Raw genomic sequence first — 25,008 nt, 5'->3', positions numbered from 1 at the left:
GGAGGAGAGTATTATATGCATAAGAAGAAGCATGAAAGAAGGCATCATACATGGGAATGAACAGTCTTTGAGGAACAGTGAGTCAACTGTTCAAGCCCAAGTGAGAGACAAGGACAGCCTGCTCCAGGGAAGTGGCCAAGGAGACGGAGACAAGTAGGAGGATTGGAGTAAGGTGCCAAGTCTAAGATTCTTCTACTGACATCCAGCAATAGGTGGGTGGGAGTGGTCATCTGAGTTTGATTAGAATTTGTTGAGTTTGAGGGGCCTGAAAGACATCTAGAGAGAGCTGTCCAGCAGACAGATCTCTGGGTCCAGAGTTGAGGTGACAGCACTGGGTGAAGAATGCTGATTTGGGCCAAGGTTATAGAGAGCTGAAGTCAGGAAGACGTGGGCACAGATGGTCTCTCCTCAGCCTACAAGTTGGGAGAGAGAATCTTGAAGGTTATAGAGGGGGACATGGCAGTTCTGTTTCCTGCCAGTTCCCCAACTAGTGTACTCATTTCTGAAAATGTTGATCTGAAGGTAAATGGAGGAAAGAAAAAGGAGTTGGTCAAATTTGTAGATTCAGGATCCTTCACGAATGGGCAGTACTTGACTATATTTAGGAAAGCACTGTCTAAATACTAAAATGCTGAATTGTAGTAATATTTCACACATTTGTGAAATATGGGCTAAAGATAATAAATCAGTAAAGAAGATATAAGTGGCATAAGATAAAAGTAACTGGAGAAGTGTTAGTTAGAAAAAGATAAGGAAAAGGAGAAATGATGGAAAGGACAAGGGAAATAGAAATGAAAAAGGAAGAGCAGGATTGCAGGTCAAGTACCTGGATGGGAGGAACATGACTGAGGCACCCTTGCTTGCTTGCTGCCTTGCATCACACTGTCTGACTCCTCCCAAGTAGACTGGAGTAGTATTTGGTATTTACATAAGATATTTGATATTTACATTAGATGCTATGTAAGTGCATGTGTCCCAAACCTGCAATTTTACTACCATTATTTATGATTCACATTTTAATCTACGGTGTCAAAACCATTTTCCCTTTAATTACTGATGCAGAGCTCCTTGCTTCTGTTTACAAAGATTTCCCTAGGGCCTTCCTTGACTCTGCTCTCAGTTCTGCTCTCCTAACATGAAACCCTAGGGCCCAAGGTCAGAAGATGCCACAGACTTGCAGCCAAATAATATTTGCCAGAATCATTAAGCCCACGGCTTTAACATTTGGAAGAAATGGATTTAATAAAAAATTCTAAAATAATTTAAGTATGTACATACTAATATATATATAACTAAAATCTAATATGCATATCTATAGCACCCATGAATTATATAAATTATTCAAATCTATTATGCCTAAATTTATCTATCTATCCATCTATGTGTTAACTTACTTGGCTATATGATTTTGACAAACAAAATTAGAAAGATTTATGATGACCGATCACTAACTCATTACCAACCAATACTGGAAATCAGATACATCCACAGAAATAGCAATTTATGAAATAAAGCAAGAATCCAATGCATTCAAGTTTCTGACACTATGTGCCCCACTACCGGACCCCCAGTTTTCAAACACAATTGGGTTTTGTCACATCTAATCTATTATTCATTGTGACATGGCTGAAAAACTAAAACAATCACGAAGGTCTATGTAGTATCCTGCCGAAATTCTTGACATTTTTCTCATTGTTTTCTGCAAAAGCACTTGCATGGAAGGCCATCATAATAGAAACCATCAGTGAGTCACTGCCAGGCCAGCCAGGCCACATACACCCCCAGCCTAGCACGCACACGTGTATCCGCACATGTGCATTTGTGACAAGTTTTTTCCATCGCGTCTGTGGCAGGCTGGCTGTAAGAAGGTAGGGTGGCGCGACCCGGAACCGCAGTCCTGTCCGCCGCGGGCGTGACAGGAGGAGGCCTGAACATAGTTCAGCCGGTACGTCGAGCCGCTGGCGACGGAGGAGGGAGAAGCAGCGGCCTGGTCATCCTGCCGGGTTTCGTGGAGCTGCTTCAGGGCTACACTGTGGAGGTGCGTCTGTGGCAGGCTGGCTGTAAGAAGGTAGGGTGGCGCGACCCGGAACCGCAGTCCTGTCCGCCGCGGGCGTGACAGGAGGAGGCCTGAACATAGTTCAGCCGGTACGTCGAGCCGCTGGCGACGGAGGAGGGAGAAGCAGCGGCCTGGTCATCCTGCCGGGTTTCGTGGAGCTGCTTCAGGGCTACACTGTGGAGGTGCTGCGGAGGCATCCGCCCGACCTCATGGAGTTTGCAGCGGACTGTTTCACCCGCCTGCGCCCAGTCATACCACTCCTGAGGCCGCTACTCAAAGGTTGAGGAAGACCTGGAAGTTTCGGTTCCCAGCAGGTCTAACAGACGAGTGTCCGTCTGTGTGGAGGCTTATAACCCTGATAAGGAAGAAGATACTGATCCGCCGGTGATTCATCCTAAAACTGATGAACAGAGATGCAGACTTCAGGAAGCTTGCAAAGATATTATTCTTTTCAAAAATCTTGATCAGGAACAGCTTTCTCAAGTCCTTGATGCCATGTTTGAAAGAACAGTCAAAGTGGACGAGCATGACATTGACCAAGGAGAGGATGGAGACAACTTGTATGTCATAGAAAGGGGAACCTATGACATTTTAGTAACAAAAGATTATCAAATACATTCTTTTGGTCAGTATAACAACCGTGGGTGTTTTGGAGAACTAGCTCTGATGTACAATACCCTAAGGGTTGCTACTTTTGTAGCCACCTCTGGAGGATCCCTGTGGGGATTGGGCCGGTTGACTTTTAGAAGAATCATAGTGAAAAACAATGCAAAAAAAGAGGAAGACGTTCGAATCATTTATTGAGTCTGGGCCACTCCAGATGTCAGAACGAATGAAGATTGTGAATGAGATAGGAAAAAAGAACTATGAGGACGGGGAGAGCATATAATCAGGGTGATAAGGCTGACAGCTTTTACATCATCAAGTCTGGTGAAGTGCCCATCATGGTTAGGAGCAAAACTAAAACAAACAAGGATGTTGGGAGCCAGGAGGATGAGATTGCCCACTGCCACAAGAGGCAGTACTTAGAGAGTTTGCACTGGTCACCAACAAATCTAGAGCTGCTTCGGTTTATGCAGTTGGAAATGTCATCTGCTTAGTATGGATGTTCAAACATTTGAGAGACTTCTGGGGCCCTTCATGGACATAATGAAGAGGAACATCTCACACTTTGAAGAATAGGTAGTGAAGATGTTGGGCTCCAGCTTGGATCTGACCAATCCTGGACAACAGATATGCCACATCCCAGAGCCTTCTCAGTGTGACACCAGGCCTTTCTGGCCAGCCACAGAACACATACAAAAAATAGACATGACAGAACTGTTCCTGCTTTTGCCACCACTGCTGTGATTGATGTGGTTTTGGGCATTTAGAAAATTCTAAAGTATTAAAGTATGAGCAGAGGTTTGACCCACACCTGCACTTTGCTTCTGAAAGCCCATTATTAAACCACTTATAATGATTACTCCAACCCAGTTTTTACATCTTTGATTTAGAATGGCATGTCTCTCCAACAATTTAAGTGCCTGATATAAAGTCCAAAGTGTAAACATCTTCCTTCCCTAACTCTTGCAGCTACTTTTGCTTTTGGAAGTTACCATAAAGTCTGCAGAAACCGGTGTATAACTGTAGACACCCTGCTCCCATCTTTTTCAGGGGAAGAAATGTAGCCTTCAGTCTCTTCATCTGTCCCACAGTGTGTTCACAATTGCTGCCTTTGGTTTTATAGTAGAAAATGATACCAGATATGATGGAGGTATGTGGTCCACTGGCATTATTCGGCCTGCTAACAGCTTCACACATTATGGCTGTTTGCAAATCCATGGTGATGCTTACGGAAAAGCATGACAGGTTAGTACTCCAAAGCAGACTGAGGTTAGAAGAACCCACGTTAGGGCAAAAATAATTGAATTCAGCACATTTTACCCATAATAGCAAGGAAACGTTTTCTGGGTTAGAGGTTTTCACTTTTGTTTTGGTGAATGTTTTGTTTAACCTCTGCAGTTTCCATGAATGAATGAATTGTGTCATCCATTTATGAGGAGCTGGGGTGGCCATTTAGTTCATTTGGTTAGAGCATGGTGCCAGTAGAAGTATCCAGAGTCTGGAGGTGCCATTACTTTATCTAAACTAAACATTTCCTTCAGCAGGTCTGGCTATTTCTTATTTCCAGTTGCTTCTACTAGCTAATGGCAGTATGCTGACAAGAAGTACTGCACAGACAGCCCAGCCCGTTCCTTCTGCTCAAGTTATTGCCTAGTTTGGTTGTTGAACTATCAATTTTTGAATTATTTAGAAGCTCTCCTCCTCTCTTTTCTTTTAAGAAAGTATTTCTTGGCTGGGTGTGGTGGAGCACACCTGTAGTCCCTGCACTCAGGAGGCTAAGGCAGGAAGATTTCTGTGAGTTCAAGGCCCCCTGAACTACAGAGTGAGACCTGTCTAAAAAAAAAAAAAATGTATTTCTCTGTTAGGGGAATCCCCCTTGGGATGTATTCATCTATATGAGCTTGTCAACTGCCTCAGACATTCATTCTAAAGTTCAACTCTTTTCAAAAATTGACATCATTTGGAACTGGGGATATAGCTCAGTGGTAGTGTACTTATCCAACAAGCATGAGGCCCTGGGTTCAGTCCTTAGGACCACACAAAACCAAAAGTCATCATTTACAGTTTTATAGAATTACCATGAAAGCCTTTTTAATTAAGATGTTGGGATATTTGGGGTTCTAATTGCTCATCTCCAAAGACAGTAATTTAACTTATATTTATAACATTTTTAACCTTTTAATTTTAACAGGTAAAATTCTAATGAATTATCCTAATTAGCTATATTTCAGAATTATATTTTTCTTCAGAGTGATTTAGGATCAGATGCTACAAGGGATCCATGAAGTATGACTCTTTTTCAGACTGCCCTGTAACCTATGTTGCAACTCTGAGAATCATGAAAGGTTTTATGTAACTAATACTGGGAAAGCCCATGTGGTGATCCCACATTTTCCTAAAGTTCTTTTTTCTATGGTGTTGCTTTATTATCAAATAAATTCAGAAAGCAGGTCTTGTACTTTACCAGATAAGAACCACATCTGTTTCTTGCAGAGATAGCAGTTGCATTGGTCAAGAGTGACCCAGAAGTCCAGCCTCTGACCTTGTTAGGACTGCGTTTGAATGCTGAGATGCCCTCTGCCACTCCTTCATGCCAGCATTAGTTAGAGTTGTTTGAATCCTGTGCCAGTTACTGCTAGGTATGGGCCTTCTCACAAATCCACCTATGTCTTTCCTTTCACAGAGCCCTCCTTGACACCCTGAAGCATTGATAGTTACCATTTTACAGGTTAGAATTCACCATGTTCATGTCCTCCTGCTCCAACTCCAATGGACATAACCTCATCAGTCCAGACCCTCACTGAATGTGAGTCCCCTGGGACTCACAGAGGATTAAGAGGGTGAGCCTCTAGCTTGAAGGAAAGAGACATAAAAGGGACCAGCATGAATGAGAAAGAGCAAATCCATTATCATAGTGTTCCAGTTCCCTTTGTAGCTTGGAGAATCAGAGGTGACAGACCAGGTTTGACCTAGGTCTGAGGTGTCCCCATTGTGCCAAGAGAACCTGAACTGACAGCTGAGCCTCACAGGGAAGAATGCATGTTGGAAAGTGATTCCTTTGTTGTTTTCATGTTTTCTTTTAAAGGTTGGAGCTTTATGCCTTCTTTCCTATCTTTGCTTCTGATTTTGGATGCCACAGAATGTTTCTGAGAGGCTTAGGCTTGAAGTCCAACCTGCAGTGTTTTCCTCCCTTCAGCCCTGTTTTTGTCACTGTCTTTTCTTGGCTGAAAAATCTTTTTTCTTTTTCTTTCTTTCTGTTTTTGTTTTTGTTTTTGTACTGGGGATCGAACCTGGGCCCTTGTGTTTGCAAGGCAGGTGGCGGAACCACAGAGCCAAATCCTTAGCCATTGGCTGAATTTTCTGAAGGAAAGTTTTGTGTGTGTTCTTCTCCTGTTGGTCCATGGTCTTCATGTAGAATTATACACACTTGCTGTGTAATCTCAGAAACCAGAAGACAGCTTTTCTTTGAGTAGCTTAGCAAATGAATTCAGCAACAAAGTGGGAAGTAGTCCTCCAGCTAGGAGAGATGGTTTTCATCCTGAGCACCCTGATTCAGGGCAGGGCACCATGGACATAGCGTGTTGTGTCATGTCACAGAGTACAGCCTTCTCTCACTTAGAAAAAGTGGAAGCATTTTGCACAAAGACAAAGGAAAAGGACCCACAAATGTCATCTTTTGTCTTTTGTTTTCAATGGGCTGACTTGGAATTTTTGTTTTTGACATGTATTTGTAAAATCAGTCTTGCCAAGATACAAGTTGTTTTGCTTTTTCACTATTATTATCTCTTGTTCCTCCTGTCTTGAATGCTGACATTCCTCAGTGATTCTAATGTCTATTTTATGGGAAGCAGCCTTCCCATGGGTTTCCTTTTACATACTGGCAGGGCTATCTTTATACATAAAAAAAGAAATAGTAAGATAACTGTCACTAACCTCATGCGGGATTTTCAGAAAATCATTTAGCCCACCTTGATTGAAGGGTAGAGTCCTCATTTTTTTTAAAGCTTGTAATAAATGGTACCTAATTCAGCATTATTGTGCTACCTCAAAGGTAAAAATGTTTTAAAGTTATTTTGGTCCTGAGTTCTACATACAGTGTTTGAAATGTCTTTCAATTGGAGTTATTTTTTAAGTCATTGGGGTGAATCTTGTTTTAACCTGTTTTACACTTGTATTTTATTCTCAGAAGAATGGGAAGCAGTCAATTTTTGTTTTGTGGTATTGAACATAGAATTAAAAGTCATTAAGAATTAAATCATTATTTGTCATAAAAAAAAGTTGGGATTTTTAAACTCTAGGGTTTGGTTTCACTCTTGGTTAATAAAGGCTGAAAAAAAAAAAAAAAAACAAAAACCAAAAAACAAAAAAAAAAAGGATTGTCTTCCTGATATCCCACCTTTTTCCTTTTTCTTTTTGTGCATCTCAGGGGATTGAATCCAGAGCCTCATGCACACCAGGCAAGTGTTCTACCACTCAGCAAAAGCCCTTTTTAAAAATGTTTATTTTGGAGACAGAGCCTAAGTTGACCAAGTGGGCCTTGAACTTACTATTCTTTTGCCTCAGCCTTCCAAGTAGCTGGGATTATGGGTATGTGACACCATGCCTGGCTTTTTCCTTTTTCAACACACAAGACAATATCAATTAAATAATTAAAGTGAGTTGCCAGAAATTAACATATCAATACATGAAAAAAAATCTTGCTTCTAATGACGTTCTATAGTTTTTCAGATGAACAGTTTGAGAAAGGCAAAAGCTGTGTATAAACAGTTCTTTCCATGACATCGGTCCATGTCAGTGGCTGTTACATCTTTAGAATGGTTGATCTACAAATAGTTAGACTAGTGATATTTAAACTCAAGTAGGCTAAAACAGCAATTGATTATGAAACTGCCACTTTCTCTTGAAATCCTTTTTCTCCACCTTCCCTGCCCTCTGAAGCCAGGGAATGCAGTGAGGCACTGAAACAAAATGTAATTAAAATCACATTCCTCCCCTAGGGTCAACCCAATTATCAGCCTCTCACTCCAAAACAAATTTACCTCTTGAAGGCCAAAGGACTTTATCACTCATGGAAAAAAATACAAACAAAGATTAAGATGCCATTTAGATATCACTGGAATTTTTCATTTTTAAGTGACCTCTTCATTTAATGGATTCACTGCATTCTCATTCAAGTAGGGTATAAATTGCAGGAGAGACTGTAATAAATGGTATTGTCATGACCCTTAGGTTAGAGCAAAGGAATATTGGAATATAAATCTCGATTCTGGATACTCACCAATCCTGCAATGGGGGTAGGCAATCTATTGATCTTTTTAACAAGTCCTGGCTTTATTGCATTCAGCAACCTGTCATGAAAAAGGCAGAATGTCAAATGAGACATAAAGCAGGATGGATCACACAAATCACGTTTCTCCGTAGCTACAGCTAAATTGCTGAATTGGAAAAGCAGTGAATTTAAAGCATGTAGTAAATCTCAATAATCTATCAGCCTTCATGCATATAACTGAAAACCTTTGTCAACATCAAGTTTGTCCATGGCAGGTAGAGTTTAGAATTTGGAAATATTAGCAGAGGAGAAAGGTAAGGGAGTAGGAGCTGCTCTAAGGGAAAGCACACAGACATAAGCTGGATTGAGATGGGAAGGGCACTGCACAGAATGGGATGCAGGTATTACAATGCATATAAGGCTTGTTGCCAATTCTCCTGGCTAAGGCCAGGATCTTTTCAGAGATTCAGTAATTCTAGAGACCAACATCCGTCTTTGCAAGTAATTTGCTGAGGCATATCTTGCCTCTAGACCCTATTGGCTTTTGAAGAGAGTAGCTTGCTAAATGTGGTAGAGTGTCACCTAAAAGAAAAGACTATATTCAATAAGAGGTTAACCAGTTGTATGCTAAAGATTTTAAACAAGGATGACCACAATTCCTTAAGTACAAAAAATATTTGAGCAGAGGATTTTTAGATAAGGTTAAAATCATATAAAAATGGCAATATAAGGAAAGAAATGCAAGAGAAACAACTATAACTGCTTGTCTTTGGGAAATATAAATTCAGAGCAAAGAAAAATAAAGGCAAATTGTAAAACTGAAATATGGTTGGTATTAGGTTAACATAGTGGACTGCAGTGTTTATAGAATAGGTTATTCATGAAGGAATAATTGAAAGTAAGAGGTTGTATACTCTTAAATAATAGATCACAGAAGAGATTAAAAGATAAATAAGACAATTCCTAGAATTAAATGATAATGCCAATACAATATACCAGAACTTATGGTACACAATGAAAACAATCCTAAGAGGAAAGTTCATAGTTATGAATGTCCACATCAGAAAAGGAGAGAGCAAGCCCAAATAACCTAATGATACACCTCAAGGTTCTAGAGAAATAAGAATCATCTGAATCTAGGGCTAATACAAGGAAGGTAATTATAAAGATCAGAGCAGAAATCAATGAAATAGAGAAAAAAATAACAAAAAAATATCAGTGAGTTGAAGAGCTGGTTCATTGAAAGAATAAATGAAACAGACAAACCCTTACCCAGTCTTATCAAAAAGGGGAGAGGGGAGACACAAATCATTTCAGTCAGAAACAAAAAAGGTGAGGGGATGGGGATTTAGCTCAGTGGTTCCACCACCTGCCTTGCAAGTACACGGTCCCAAGTTCAATCACCGGTACCAAACAAAGGGTTGGGGGGAGGTGAAATCACAATTTTTGACATTGCCAAAATCCAGAATACTATTACAAATTACTTCATAAACCTGTGTATCAATTAAATTGTAGAATTCAGAAGAAATAAAGATTCCTAGATGTATCTGAATTATCAAAACTGAACCAAGAAGACTTAAAAATCTTGAGTAATCCAATAACAAGCAATGAAACTGGGGCAGTGAAACAAAAAACTATCAACTAAGAAAAGCCCAGGACATGATGGATTCACTGCTGAATTCTACAATGATTTCAGGAAAGATCTAATGTCAATACTCCTCAAATTCTCTAATGAAAGTGAAAGAGAAGGAATACCCCCAAAGTCACTCCTGGAAGTTAGAATTACCCTATTTCAAAACCAGACAAGGATCAAAGCAAAAAAGAGAACTACAGGTCACTGTAATGAATATAGGTGCAAAAATCCTCAGCAAGATAATGGAAGACAGAATGCAACAAATCATCAAAAAGATCATACACCATGACCAAGTCGGCTTCATTCCAGGGATGCAAGGATGGTCCAATGTACATAAATCAATACATGTAATTTATCACAGTAACAAAAGCAAGGACAAAAATCATATGATCATCTCAATAGATGGTGAAAAAGCCCTTAACAAAATGTAACATTCATTCATGATTAAAATTGAAGAAAGTAAGTCGGGCGTGGTGGCGCACACCTGTAATCCCAGCCCTCGGGAGGCTGAGGCAGGAGAATTGCTATGAGTTCAAGACCAGCCTGGGCTACATAGTTCTAGGTCAGTCTCAACTACACAGTGAGACCCTGTCTCAAAGAACCAACCCCCCCAAAAAAACCCTCTGAAGAAAGTAGGTACAAAAGGATCTTATCTAAATTTGATAAAAGCCATTTATGACAATACCACATTAAATGAAGAAAAACTGAAAGTTTCCCTCTAAAATCAGAAACAAGACAAAGATGTCCACTATCAACATCAAGAATATATAAAGAACTCAGAAAAATTATATTCCCCCAAAACAAAAGATCCTATCAAAAAATGGATATCTGAAATAATTAGATACTTTCCCAAAGATGTACAGATGGCTAATATATGAAAAAATGTTCACCATTGCTGACCATTAGAGAAATACAATTTAAACAGCACTGAGATTCCATCTTATTCCAGAAAGAGTGGCCAAGAAGTCTATTAACAAATGCTACCGAGGCTATGGGGAATAAAGAATCCTTCCACCTTGTTGATGGGAGTGTAAACTAGTACAACCACTATGAATATCAACATGGAGATTCCTGAAAAACTAAAAGTAGAAATTCGATTTGACCTAGATACTCTCCTTCTAGTTTCAGTATCTCCCCAAAAATGTTAAAGTCATCATATTACAATGATATATCCATACATGTATATATAGCAGCACAATTTATAATAGCTATATCTTGGAAATAGTCTATATGTCCATTAGATGAATGGACAAAGAGAATGTAGTATTAATACACAGTGGACTACTACTTTGTCATAAAAAATGGTAAACTTGAGACATTTATAGGTAAATGTGTGCAACTTGAGACTATAATGTTAAATGAAATAAATCAGCACACAAGTTTAATATCTCATGGATTCTCTTGTGTGACAAACCTAAAATAGAAATAAAGAGCAAAGTAAAGGATAGATAATAGGAAGTAGGGAAATCTTTTTCAAATGGGAAGGGGAACAAGAGATAAAAAAGGAGGGAAGGAAGAGAAAAGTATTAAAAAGAATAAAAAGTGGAAATAGAGCTTTTTCAAATGAGAACAGGGTCAAGAGTTGAAAGGGACAGGGAGGGATGAGAGGGGGACAAAAAGAATTAAGATGTGTCATGTGCACATAGAAATGCCACACAGTAAATGTCACTATGTAGTGCAAACGTAGTAATAAAAATATACAATTTTTAAAAAAGAAAGATTGTAGAATGGAAGCATTTATTTCAAGAATTGAGAGTAGTTAAGTAACATGGCTGGATACCAGGCAAAAAGAAAATGATCCAAGGGTCGAAGCTACAATCTATTGGCCAATGTGGCCCAACACCTATTCCTGTCAATAATTTTATTTGTACCCAGCCATACATTTATATATGTATTATCTTTTCATTTAGGTATTATTTGCAGCTGTTTTGTGCTACAACAGCAGATTTCAGTAGTTAAGACAAAAATATATGCACACAAAAATATAATCTTTACCATTCCACCCTTTACAGAAAGTTTACTGACTTCTGCTGTAACTAATGCAATCCAAGATTAAGGTAAATCTCAAAGAACATACACTTGATAGATTTCTACAGGTCACTAAAATAAATTCTTTGAAATAATTTGACACCACTGTGCATTAACATATTGAGAAATACTGTTAAGGTAATTGTGACAGTGATGGTAGAAAATGGTGTGATGTTTGCATATAACCTGCACACTTCCTGTATATTTTAACTCATATCTAGATTGCTTATAGTACTGATTAGAGCATAAATAGCCATTTTCCTGTATGACTGTATTGTTTAGAGGATAATGACCAAAAAGTCTGTTACTTGTCCAGCACAGATGCATTTAAAAAAATTTTTTTTGTGGTTGGTTGAATCCATAGATGTGAAGGACCAACCGTATGTCTTGGAGGCTGTACAGTTTAACTAGAGGGTGTGGCTTACTGGTGCACACTGAGCTATAAGGAGAGGCATCCAGAGCACTGGTTCTGGAGTCTGACTGACTGACTTCAAAGCCCAGCTACTCTACATATGATTGCTGTTACTTTGGACAAGTCCATTAACCTCGGTCTTTTCAGCTCCAGTACGGAAATAAAGGATGTCACTGCATACGTGTCAGTGCAGCTGCAGAGAGAGAAAGTAGGTGAGAAGCCAGCACAGAGACCGGTGTGTGAGTTCTGTATAAATGTCTTTCTGTGCTTACGTGTATTTATCCACAGGAATTCGATACGTGGCACTTTGGATGAACCACTTTCTCTAATAATTTTAGATTTTTTAAATTAAATGAAATATCATTGTTATCAGATACGGTGCCTACTTGCTAGTAGAAAAACAACCAACTATATTTCAAAATTTATAATTAAAAATTCTCTTTTAAAATGATCCTTTCTGGCTTCCATATCCAAGACATGAATATTTTTATAATAATGGCTCCAATTCCTCTTTTATATGTATTTAGATTTTAAATTTCCTTAAATATTTCATTACATTCATCTTTCGTAGAACTATATTTATATGGCAGAATTTTCCTTGTCATAAAAATTTATAAAAATAAATAAATCAAACTATAATACTGGTCCCTTAATCAAAAGAACAAAAACTATGAACTTTATCAAAATGCTTTACTATCAAATAAACAGTCATGGGGCTCTTGAATATTTAGAATATTTTCAAGATCAAGGCACCTATATTTCATGTAAACATCCTCCCAGTTCTGCACACAGTTTACAGTATACAACAATAAAAGATAACATTGAATTCACATTGAAGAATTGACCAGCACCTGCTTGTCTTGTATTTTGCATTAAACTGAGGACACTTTTTTAATTTATGAGGAAACAGATGAGACATTCAACAAAACAGCTATGAGTAAGATTTAAGAATATTCACAGTAATTTAATTAAATATCTCTATTGCCCTTCTATATAAATTATAAATCTTTTCAATGAGAACAGTAGAATGATATGCTTTAAAGTGATGATGCTGATGACTATACATTTATGTACCTTCTGAGGTACATTATCATTTAGAAGTTCTGCCTAAGGCACAGATAATGTATTTGTACCATAGTTTCTGTAGGAGGGAAAAATGAACCCTGAACAGATGTGAAGATCTCCCGAGAGTATGCACAGCTAGTTTATAGCACAACTGGAAGTCTTTACTCCTTAGGCCAGTTTTTAAATACAGCAACTTGGTACTTTAGAAAGATCAGCTTTATGGGCAATAATGTCCACCAACAGACAAATAGATAAAGAAAATGTGGTGACGGAGTACTACTTTGCCATAAAGAAGGGAAACTTGAGTCATGTGTAGGAAAAGGGGTGCACCTTAAGACCATAACATTAGATAAAGTAAATCAAACACACAAATATAGTATTGTTTCTCTAAACCCAAAATACAAAGAGCAAAATAAAAGACAGATAATAGGAAATAGGGAGATCTTTTACAAAAGGGAACCAAGAGATGTAGGGAGGAGGGAGGGAGTGAAGGGGAAGGGGATGGAAAAAAGAATTAAGAGAGATCATGTGCAGGTACTAACTCCCCAGGAGGAATGCAATCATTGTATGCTGCAGACATGTACTAATAAAAAATAAAAATTGAAAATAAAAGAGAAAGGACCAACAAATAGCCTATGGCTGGAATTTAAACGGTTTATTAAAACAACGTGAGAAGAAAAAACAAGTCCAGCTTCAGTATGCACCTTTAAAACACAACTCAAAGCAAAGCACGTTGTGTGAATATAATGGGATAGAATTACCATCAGAGGGGAAGGAAAGGAAAAGCAGAGACAGTATGTGTCAAGCGACAGTATAAGACACAAGCCATGGGAGTTCTATCTGTGGGTTCTGCATCACCTCCAGGAATTCCAGAGGCAGAGGCTGCTGTTCTCTTGGCACAAAACCACCACTCAGCAGAGCACACATCAATGTCCCATCTGTGGTCTGAGCTTCCTAAAACCTTTAAGGCCCTAACAGGTAGTCTGCATTTTCCATCTGGTAATAGTTCGTCTTTATATTCATCAAAAGATATTTGTGGGAAACTGGCAGAATTCCGCACCATTAAGAAGTTAGATATTTTTTAATAGCCCCTGTCTTCTATGCTAAATACACTCACAATGACAAAAATAAAGAAAAGAAAAAAATGTCAGTAATCTTATTAGAATCTTATGCATTTTTGCAGATTACTGACATTTAGAAATGGGAAGAAAGGAGCTAAAGGTATAGGGAAGGTGGGATGGGTAGGGGAAGAGTAAAAAGGGAAAAGAAAAAAATGTGAGAGAATGAAAAGATGAAAATAAAGTGTTTGTAGATGGGAGGGGAGGAGGGGGTTGAAGGAAGGGCAGAGGTTAGGGGAAAAAATGAGAATCAAGACTTGTCATATAGAGGTACAAGATCCCAACAATAAATGTAACTGTACTGTATCCCTAAAATGTACCAATAAACTCAATTAAAGCTGAAAAAAAAAAAAGAAAAGAAAAAAACACAAGAAATAAGAGCTAAGTAGGAGCAACTATTTTATTCACCAAGCTATTCTTGTCAAGTGGCTGCTGTATGTTGTACACTATTTGAAGCATAGGGAGGGCAACAGTGAACAAGATAAGCACAGTTCTTGCTTTTGGAACTTACAGTCTGTCTTGGTACAGGTGAATGGATGGGGCAGTGGGAAAAAGAAAAACCAAACACATAAATAAACAAGAAGAAAAATGCCGATAAGTTCTGGGAAGACTAGCATAGTCACAGCCCTTGTGGGTGGTACCTTAACTGAGTGAACAGAAGGCTGCTCTAGCAAGGCGACATTTAAGAAAAAGTTGAAGGTTACAAAGGTATTCATCAAGGACAGAAATGAGGACACATGCTCCAAGCAGATTGAACAGTTAATCGAAAGTTCTTGAAGCAAGAGCGGACTTGGTATCTTCAAGGGACAATCAGGTCAGTGTAGCTGCACACAGAACAGGAAGAAGCCTGTGACACACGGGCCAAAGTGCAAGCAAAAGGTAAAGGTGTCTAGACATTTTTCTAAGTTCAATGTGAGAAGTGTCAGAAGATGTTTTAAATGAGACTGAGATGATCTGATGTATATATTTAAAACATTAGCATATGTAAATAACTATAAAATTAATGTTCAGCTTCATATATATAGAAATATATGCTTATTAAAGATCATAGGTGTTAGAAAGCATAAGTAAATAACAAATCACAGATAACTTTTGGCACTCAGCTCAAAGAAGAAGCAAGGCAGTGAACTTGGAGTCAGCAGTGTAGATTTTTACAGGTCAATATAATGCACATTAGATACAAGTTACTGGGAAGTCACCCAATCAGAGTCACAGTGTTCCTTTTAATAAATCAGATTTAAAACTGTGGGCTGTCATTCCAGTTGTAATGAGGATCCAGTGGCATAGTGTCTGTTCTTAGCTTTTGATAAATGCAAGCTTACCTATTGGCTCATTCAATGTAATAAACATGCCATTTTTGTAAGTACACTTCGTTTAATTTTAGCCTTTCCATTAATTAGCCTGCTGCCAAAGACCAACTTTTGTTTATTTTCTTTTACTGGCCACCTTTGGATAGGAATCTCACATAAATGAGTCATAACAACAAATATGTATGGCTTGCCAAGCATACGTCCAGTGAAAAACAACTCAATACAGTAAGAAAGGTTATGATCTTGGATAATCCTTAATTACAAAAGATGTTAAAGGTAGTGGGTATTGAAGGTAAGTAAAAATAAATGTGTTTCTTATGATACAAATTAAATGCTGTGTATTAAACTTTCTTATGACACAAATTAAATGCTGTGTATTAAACTATTACACTCTAACCCTAAAACACATTATGACCAGTAAGTTATAAGGCTATGCCACATGTTTCTCCATGTACCCAACAAGTATTTATTGAGCATGTACGATGTGTGTTCTGAAGCTGGGTGCTAGGGATATGAAGGAAAACAGGGAAGACTGCAGGTCTCTCCCTCATGGAGCATACTTGCTAGTAGATTTAAAACTCATAGAAAGACCAAAGCTGGGCACATATGTGGTTCATTGTCATCCCACCTAAAGCACAGCCATCTCAAATTTTCCAGATGAATTAAAGACATGTTCTGGAGATACTCTATGGAATACAGTTCTTAAAAGATTAATGATTGGATTCCTTAATAAAGCAGTTGTCGAGATCATGCTGATAGTCTGACTTAGCCCTGGTATCCGGCATGTGGCAGTCTCTCAACTATTGTTTAATGGCTATAAAATACAAAATGAAGACTTTTTTTTTCTACCTATAACTTTAAAAAATATCTCAAATCCCTTCTCTGGGAGAAAGATTCTTTTTCATACCGAATCTTCTAACAGGCCACATAACAGCTCTGCAAGGGGCAAGCACTAAGTATATTGATGCAAAGATTCTATTACGAGATCATCTCATCACAGCAAGTTATAGCAATAGTTTGTTATTGGACTGGAAAGGAATATTACAGGTAAAATTGTTCAAGGATTGCAAAGTTTAAGAGTATTGAGCTTATTTTCCAAATCACTCACTTCAGAAATTCAATTTTAACAATTATCCTAGCATTTGGGAGAAACCAGAGCAGCTACCTAGACCTTAAACACAGGGTTGAGAAGGTCATGCTTAATCTCATGGGAAATTGCTTTGTTCTTTACAGCAAGAGATTACATCATCATTTCATTAGCTTGGTTTGTACAGCTGTCATAAGCAACTATGGTCACAAAATTACTCACACTGTGTCCCTTTTAATTTGGCTCAACGGTGCTTTTCCATGTGGTTTCCTTGAGCACTTTCTGGGTTTGATGATGGGCCGAGGGTGAAGGTATATGTACTTTCATTTAATCTAACATGGCATCTGCTTTTGAATTGAATCATGTGATCAATTTAACCTTGCCATAAACCTGTTACAGATGTCATTGCTAAAGATTTCGTTTTAGAGTTTCTTCAGCAAATAGGAAAAATTAACAAGCCCTTGAGGTCAAGAACATAGGGAAACACAGGGAGAAGTGAAACTTGAACCAAAGAGGAATATCATGTGAACAAAACAGTGTCGGAATGAAAATTGCCATCATTAATATCTCCCAAATGTTTGTGGAGTGTGATACGTTGTACAGAGTGGGGGTACACAGGCCATATGTAAGTCACTTGTGTTAAGCATGCCCAAGAAGAATCTTAGGAGCTTTAGAAGGTCTTTGTAGACTTGAATTGCATAAAGATGGGCCCAAGGCTTTGAATCTGCGGGTTCACCTGTGCTATTATTATTCAAATATAGCTCTTGTAGCAGAAAGTTCACCAAAACTGCCTTTCTTCTCTCTTGTCACACAGCTATATTTCCCAGCCTCCTTTGCATTTCACTGTAGTTGTATAACAGAGTTCTGGCCAAAGATGTGTGAACATCAACAATATATATATTACACCGTGGCCTGGCCTTTAAAAGAACCTCCCAAGCAAGTCTCCACTCTTTCCTCCCTGTTTACTAGTTAGATGTTGACACCTAAGGAGTCCTTGGAAATCGTGTGTCGAAAATGGAGTCTCCATTAGGTGGGTTTTCCAAATAACTGCGCAGAACACGGGTCTGCCCACTCCCCTATCACCAAATTTAAGCTATCCAAGAATGGAAATACATTTCCATTGTATCAAATATCTGAGATTTAGGGGCTTGTTAGTCATAGCACCCAATACCACCTCAACTAGCGCAACTTTTCTGGAGGGCTTTTTCCAATAAAAATGAGCCCTACCTTGGCAAACTGTATCCAAGAAAATTTTGTCCCCAAATGCAAAGTTAAATCCACTTTCTGCTGGGATGGCAGCAGAAATGTCAATCTAAAATTTGGGCATTGCAAGTAAATGAACTCATTTATTTCATGTATTTTCTAAGGAAATAACTTTTCACATATCACTTCTATTGTTAGTACTAAAAATTTTAACACCAAAGAATCTATAAGGATGCAAAGAAATATAAAGCATTTCTATGAAGTACTTGGAGTCCTTTTGATTCATTTTTGATCTCTCTCACAGACTTTCTTTTGCATGACCGCTCCTGCTGCCTGGAAATTATGGCATTTGGGGACTAGAAGAGGTCTAAAAATCAAATCAAATAATCTAGATAAGGAAAAAGTCACTCAAGCGAGGTCAAGACACATATCTGAAGTCAGAGCTCCTGAGTAGCAGAGTTGATATTTAAAACTCAGGTTCCTAAAGTGGAGCAGAAAACTTTCTTTTTACTTTTTGCCTTTTTTTTTTTGGAGACAGGGTCTCACTATGTAGTTGAGACTGACCTGGAACTCACTATGTAGCCCAGGCTGGTCTCGAACTCACAGCGATCCTCCTACCTCAGTCTCCTGAGTGCTGGGATTACAGGCGTGCGCCACCACGCCCAGCTTACTTTTTGCATTTTAAAAAGTCTCCAGCCCTCAGACCCTGACAATTTATCCAATCTGCCCACAGCACCCACACACAGCACCCACATTGACCACTTACAAATCCTGGCTTTGGTGAAGCTGCATTCTTTCTCCACTGACTTCCAGTCTCCCAAAGGCCACAGAATGCCATCTAAATGCCTTCACCTGATAATAAAGCCCGCTTACTTCCAAGCTGTCTTTCCCAGCATGCTTCCCACTCAAGACCCCCCCCCCACTATTCTAAGCTATCATTTAAAATGACACATGATCAATGAACTGGGAAAGCTGGTAACACAAACAGAAGTTAGTATAACCAAATAAAACAGAGAAGAAAGTTACTCTGACACAGGCAACGATATGTGTCATCATCATTATGCTATGTACTAATTACATACTAATGATTGTAATTAGCATTTCTTTTGCATAGCTAAAACCCAATTATTGTTGGGTTTGCTGTCAGGAAGGTGGAGAAAAAACTAAGAGAATGGAATTGTAGCATCGAAGTCTCCCTGTGCAGTCTTGAGTGGGCTAAGCAGCCTGCTCCTGGGTGCCACCACCTCTTCCAAAAGAAGTTCTCAGAACCAAGGGCTCTGGGACTGGGATCTCTAAAGCTCCAAGAGCAGCAGGACACTATGGTTCGAGTCCCAACCTAATTTACTAGGCAGTTATATAACTATTCAGCTTCTGTGAGCCTCTATAAACTAGGGACCAAAGTACCTCCAGTCATAATGTAAGAATGTGAAGTAAAATTCTGCACATAACATGCTCAGCACAGGACAGGTGTGGACAGGATTTGTAAAGGGCAGGCCCTATGCCATTTCCTCCAAGCAAATGTCACCTAGCAGGGGGATGTCTGATGTGGCAAGCTGGGCTCCTTTCTCCTCTGGAGCTTCCTGCCTGGAGAGAGGGAAGCACAAAGGTGAGAGAGGTTGTGCCAGTCCGTATGGAAGGCAGCCCCCCAGGAGGGGCTCTGGATGGCTGCAGAAGTTGGGGCGGGGAGGCAGGAAGAGAGGCGGCTGCAAAGGGGAGGCAGACAGGAAGCTGGAGACAAACTACTGTCACTGCACCCAGAGCTGGAGCTGGCTCTGCTTTTTGCTGGTTTCCCTGTCCTTAACTTTCTCAAGGCTCCTCTCTCTTCCCCTCACTTGCCATCAGGGCAGTGGACATAAGCTCAGGGCTGCAGAGACCATGGGTCCTGGAAAGGGGAGGGAGGTTGGCTGCTCACCTGCCCAGGAAGAACTGAGTCTCCTTCCTATTCACTCCACACATTGTTTGCACACCTTAACCCCACCCAGAAATGCCCAGACAAGCTCACGGGACCCGGTCCTACAGGGGGTCCCAGCCAGTCCTAGGCGGGGAAAGCATCACAGGGGCACTGTGAGGAACACAGCCTGGTGGAGAGGCAGTGTCAGTGCGAAATGAAGAACAGGAGGAGAACCTGTGAAATGTGGGTGTGACAAGCAAAGGTGTAAATCGAGGGTGGAAAGAGCAAGATACCTTTTTGTTCATTTTTCATTCTTGTCCGCCCCCTGCCCCAGCACTGGGCATTGAACACAGGGCCTTCACCTGGGCTATATTCCCAGGTCTTTTAAAATGTTTTTATTTTGAGACAGGCTCCCTAAATTGCTAAATTGCCCAGGCTGGGTTTGAATTTGTGATCCTCCTGCCTGAGCCTCCTGGAATGTTGGGATTACAGGTGTGTCCCACCCCACCCAGCTGTCATTCCCATATTTATATTTGGGGCACAGCAAACAGCAATCAAAGTCTCCACCACCACCAGAGGTAGTTTCCTTGAATACACACCTAAGCCCACTGCTGTTCTGTATAGAAAGGATGCTGCTGTGTGTTGTCTGGCACAGGCTGCTGAAACTCCTTAACATGCTCTTTTACAAACTGACTTAATTCTCATCTTCAGTCTCCACCACATACTTGTCCTAGGCTCTGGCCCACAGCATCCAAAGACCTTTCGCATAGCTATGTATTTTCACATGCTTGCTGATTCTTTGGGGCCTTACCTTTCCCAAAGGTCTCCCTACATTCCTTTGTGGCCAAGCAAACTTATCCTTCAAAAGCCAGCTTAAATGTGACCTCCTCACTGAACTATTCTCTTGGTACAGACTGTCTGTCTAGTCGCTTTCATTGTTGCTGGGACAAAATATCAGATGCCCACAATTTAAAGGAGGAGAGGTATACTTTGGCTCATGTTTCTGAAGTTTCAGTCCATGTTGACTGGCTCCAACTTTGTAACAGCATGGTAGAAGGTCCTAACATGGAGGAAAGCTGCTCCTGTCATGCAGCTGGGAAGCAGAGAGTAAAGAGACCCAGGGAGGAAGATACACTCCTCCAGGTCACCCTGACCAGGCCCCTCCTCCTACATCTCATTGAGCTCAGGCGGCGCTGTGATTCAATCACCTTTCCAAAGTTCTGCCTTTGAGTGTGTGAGACTTGGAGGACATCCAGATAGAAACCATAGCTCCGAATCCCCCATCTCCAGGTCCCCAAACTCTCCAGCTTCCTTGCTGACCACAAATCTCAGGAACAACACATGTTCCTCTTCAGGCCAAGAGTTAATCCTCTCTGTAAACGTAGCTCTAGATAAGGGCTAGTCATTTGTACAGTCTCAAATTTTGGTGGCCAAGTGAATTGATAATGAAATGAGCAACAATGACAAAGTATTGGGAAATCCCAAAACACCAGTTTTGAAACAACAGAAATCTTCAGGTCTGTTAGCAGTGCTGCAACCTGTGTTGTTGGTCACATCTGAGTTATCCTCTTAGCACCAAGATTAAATTGGGTTTAAGCAGCCACATCATCAAAGGACCCTTTAATGGGCTTCTAGTTCACTGGCACCAGTAACTATTTCATCAGGATCCTATGGGTCTGTGGGAGAAGGGGTGGGAATAGTAGAGTTGCCCTCTTCTCTCTCAAGGACAGGGGAGCTGGCTGGCCCCAAAGGAGAGAGAAAAATCTCTGGATTCTCCTTTCTGGATGCTTCACAGAGGACACAAATGGGTGCAGCAGGGTGGGAAATGTCATGGCCACCTCTCCTCAGGCAGCACACACCATGCTCCCGTGCAGGTGTGCAGGAGAAACAAAAAGTGCAGTTCTCTCTGGAGCAGTGGAGAAGCTGCTCCTGTGGCCAGAGGTTCTGGTAAGGGATGACTTAGAGGTCAAGTGCAGTTTCTTCATCCATCCTCGACAAGGAATGGCTAAGCAGAGGCAAAGCCACTCAGTGTCTAAACAGTGACATCACACCCTGCCCCACTGCACAGCCTTTCTTTGTCTAATGTTATTATTCCTGATCTTAATGAATGTGGCTCTCTTTACATTATATTTTTGTAGTTTTCTTTACATTTTTCTGGATAGAATATAAATGCAATTTATCTACAGCACAGTCTCATCATGAAGTTTTCAAATACAAGCAGCACATTACAATACCGTGCTAGTTCTTCTAGAAAGGAACAAAATGACCTAAGTTAAACTCTTCTAAATGACATTTTAGACATCTTGAAGCAAATATTTTAAATCCCAATGTGTGTGCTTATATGTTTTAATAATAAGATATAATTCCCATATAATTCACCTGTATAGAATGCTTTTTTCTTTACTTTTACAGGATTATGCAACCATCACTACAAACTAATTTTAGTTTCTCTTCCACTAAAAGAAACCCCAAATCCATTAGCCTCCCTCCTCCTCTTCCCCACCCACAACCTCCAGCCCTAAGTAGCTATTAATCCACTTTCTGTCTCTCCACATTTGTCTAGTCTGGACATTTCATAAAAATGGGATCATATAATGTGATCTTTTGTGACTGGTTTCTTTCATTTAGCATAATGTTTTCAAGGTTCAACCACATCATACTACACACTATTACTTCATTACTCTTTAAGGTCAAATCAGTTGCATCCTATGGACACACCACATTTTACCTATCCATTCATCGCTTAATGGACATTACAGTGATTCCACCTTTGGACTATTATAAATCATGCTGCCAGAACACATGTGTAGAAAGTTTTGCTTGGATGTGTGTTTTCATTTCTCCTGGGCATGAACTTAGGAGTCTAAGTACTGGGTAATATGATATGTAATGTTCACCCTTTTGAGATATTACCAAAGTGTTTTCCAAAGTGGCTGCAGCATTTTATAATCCCACAAGCAACATATAAATGTTCTCATTTCTCTGTATACAGGCTACACTTATTGTTGTTTTGTTTTGTTGTTGTTTAGTACAGTCACTCCAGTGAGTATGCCGTGGTATGTCATTATGATTTTGGTTTGCTTTTCTCTAAAGTCTAAAGATGATGAGCACCTTTTCATGTGCTTATTGCCCATTGTGCAGCTATCTTGGAGAAATGTCTACTCAGATCTTTTGCCCATTTTTTTAAATGGGATTATTTATCCTTTTGTAACTGAGTTTAAAGAGTTCTTTATATATTCTGGATATCAGTCCCTTATCAGCTATATGATTTGGAAATATTTTTCCCATTCTGTGGGCTGGAGATGATGTCATTTACAGGACAAAATGCTTAATTTCATTCAAGTATAATTTGTCATTTTTTCTTTTATCACTTTTATTTTAATATTATACATAAAAAACTATTGCCTAATCCAAGAACCAAAGATTCACTCCTATGTTTTATAGTTTTATTTCTTATATTTAGGCCTATGGGCCATTTGTTGTTGTTGCTGTTGGTGGTGGTGGCAGTGACTTTTTTTGTGGGGGGAGGTACCAGAGATCAAACTTAGGACCTTGCACTTACGAGGCAGGCAGCAGCACCACTAAGCTAAATCCCCAGCCCCTATGGTCCATTCTAAGTTAGTATAGAATAGTTTTAATACACGTTTAGTGATAAGTTATAAACATGCTAACTTCGAAAATATTAATTTTGGAGGACTCTTGATTCTTCTCATTTTCCCTTTAAAAGTTTGCTTCACTGACAGTGTTGCAGGGAGAGAGGAACGCTTCTCCATTGTTGGTGGGAGTGCAGACTGGTGCAACACTGTGGAAATCAATATGGAGATACCTCAAGGAGCGAGGATTAAGGTTCTATTTGACCCAGCTATCCCTCTGCTGGGTATCTTTCCAAAAGAATTAAAAGAATCATACCACGGTAATATATGCACACCCGTGTTTGTAGCGGCAGAGTTTGTGAGGCTAAAACTTGGAAACAGCCCAATCGCCCATCAGTTGGAGACTAGATAAAGAAAAGGCAGTTTTTCTGTAATATGGTATACTACTCAGCCATAAAGAATGAGAAACTAGAATCATTCATAGGAAAATGAATACATATTGAGGCCACACGCTTAAGTGAAATAAATAAGACACACATGTAAATACAAAAGAGTTTCTCTGGTGTGAAAAACTAAAAGTGCAAATAAGATTCAAATAGTATAACTGGTAATGTGAAATAGGAAGAAGAGGGCTAAAGGTGTAGGGGAAATGGAAAGGGTAGGGGAAAGGAAATAAGGAACAAGAAAAAGTATGAGAAAAGGGAAAAATGGAAATAAAGTATTTGTACATGGGGGGGTGAAGGGAGGACAGAAATATGGGGAAAAAATGAGAACCAGGATCTGTCATGTAAGGGTACAAGATCCCAATGATGAATGTAACTGTACTGTATACTTAAAAAGTACCAATAAACTCAATGAGATTTTTTTTTTAAAGTTTGCTTTGTGTCTTCCCTGGGCAACAACCATTAAGCATATAAGGATGAATGAGTCACACCAAAGTCTGGATCCAGCATATCCAGCAAAGGCCCCTGGTCCCCACCTTGGCACTGCTGGGAGGTGTTGGAAACTTGAAGAGGTGGGGTCTCATGAGAGGTCTCCTGGTCACTGGTGCCACAACCTTGAAGGCAGTATTGGACCCTGGACCCTCTTCTTCCTCTTGTTTCCACATCCTGGTCATGAAGTTAATAAACTTCCTCTGCCTCATGCCCCCACCATGAAGGGTACATGTGGGTGCACAGGAGAATGAATTCAGACTGCAGTGAGGGAAACACTTTAGTTGGGGGAAAAGTACCCGGTCTGTGTTTTGAGAACGCAGGGAGTTGGTTGTGAACAGAAGAGAGCACTGTGGGTGCCTGGAATGGAGTGCAGCAAAGCTGTGGAGTGGGGAAGTGAGAGAAGGTCATGACAAAGGTCATCCTGGGACCAGTGCACAGGGACAGTGCAGAGAAGCTAAACAGAAACACTGTGCCCAGGCAATGAGGGACACCAGGCAAAGTTGCCTGGCAAAGGAGCTTGGATCATGTCCTGCCCAGTGGGAGGGGAGACTGGGCATGACAGAGCCATGTTTGGAAATGTTAACTTTCCAGCAGAGTCTACAGTGGCTTAAGGAGAAGCAGGCACCGGACGTCTTGTTCTCATTCATTCTTTCTTCCCTCTAATATAAAGAATGAAGTCTACTTCTGCAGTTAGCATTGAAGAGAACACACTTCTAAACTAGGCCTTTGGTAAGCTATTAAGAAACGGGTCTCTCCTGTGGGAAACACAAGAAGGGGCGAGGCAGGAATTCGGCACACTTCC

General features: G+C 39.9%; 1 protein-coding gene and 1 pseudogene across 1 annotated transcript in view; one reads left to right on the top strand and one right to left on the bottom strand.

Moving 5' to 3' along the window:
* Limch1 (LIM and calponin homology domains 1) overlaps positions 1-25,008 on the bottom strand; it is a 318,918-nt gene that overhangs the window by 161,281 nt on the left and 132,629 nt on the right. Inside the window, 1 exon segment of the mRNA XM_019207620.2 lies at positions 7,941-8,010. Within this exon segment, the coding sequence (XP_019063165.2) occupies positions 7,941-8,010 (70 nt within the window).
* On the top strand, positions 32-4,029 carry LOC104862937 (annotated as a pseudogene).

The sequence above is a fragment of the Fukomys damarensis genome, unplaced genomic scaffold, assembly GCF_012274545.1.
Source record: "Fukomys damarensis isolate Sample0158 unplaced genomic scaffold, DMR_v1.0_HiC HiC_scaffold_35, whole genome shotgun sequence".
Lineage (NCBI taxonomy): Eukaryota > Metazoa > Chordata > Mammalia > Rodentia > Bathyergidae > Fukomys > Fukomys damarensis.
This window is presented reverse-complemented; position numbering and strand designations above follow the sequence as displayed.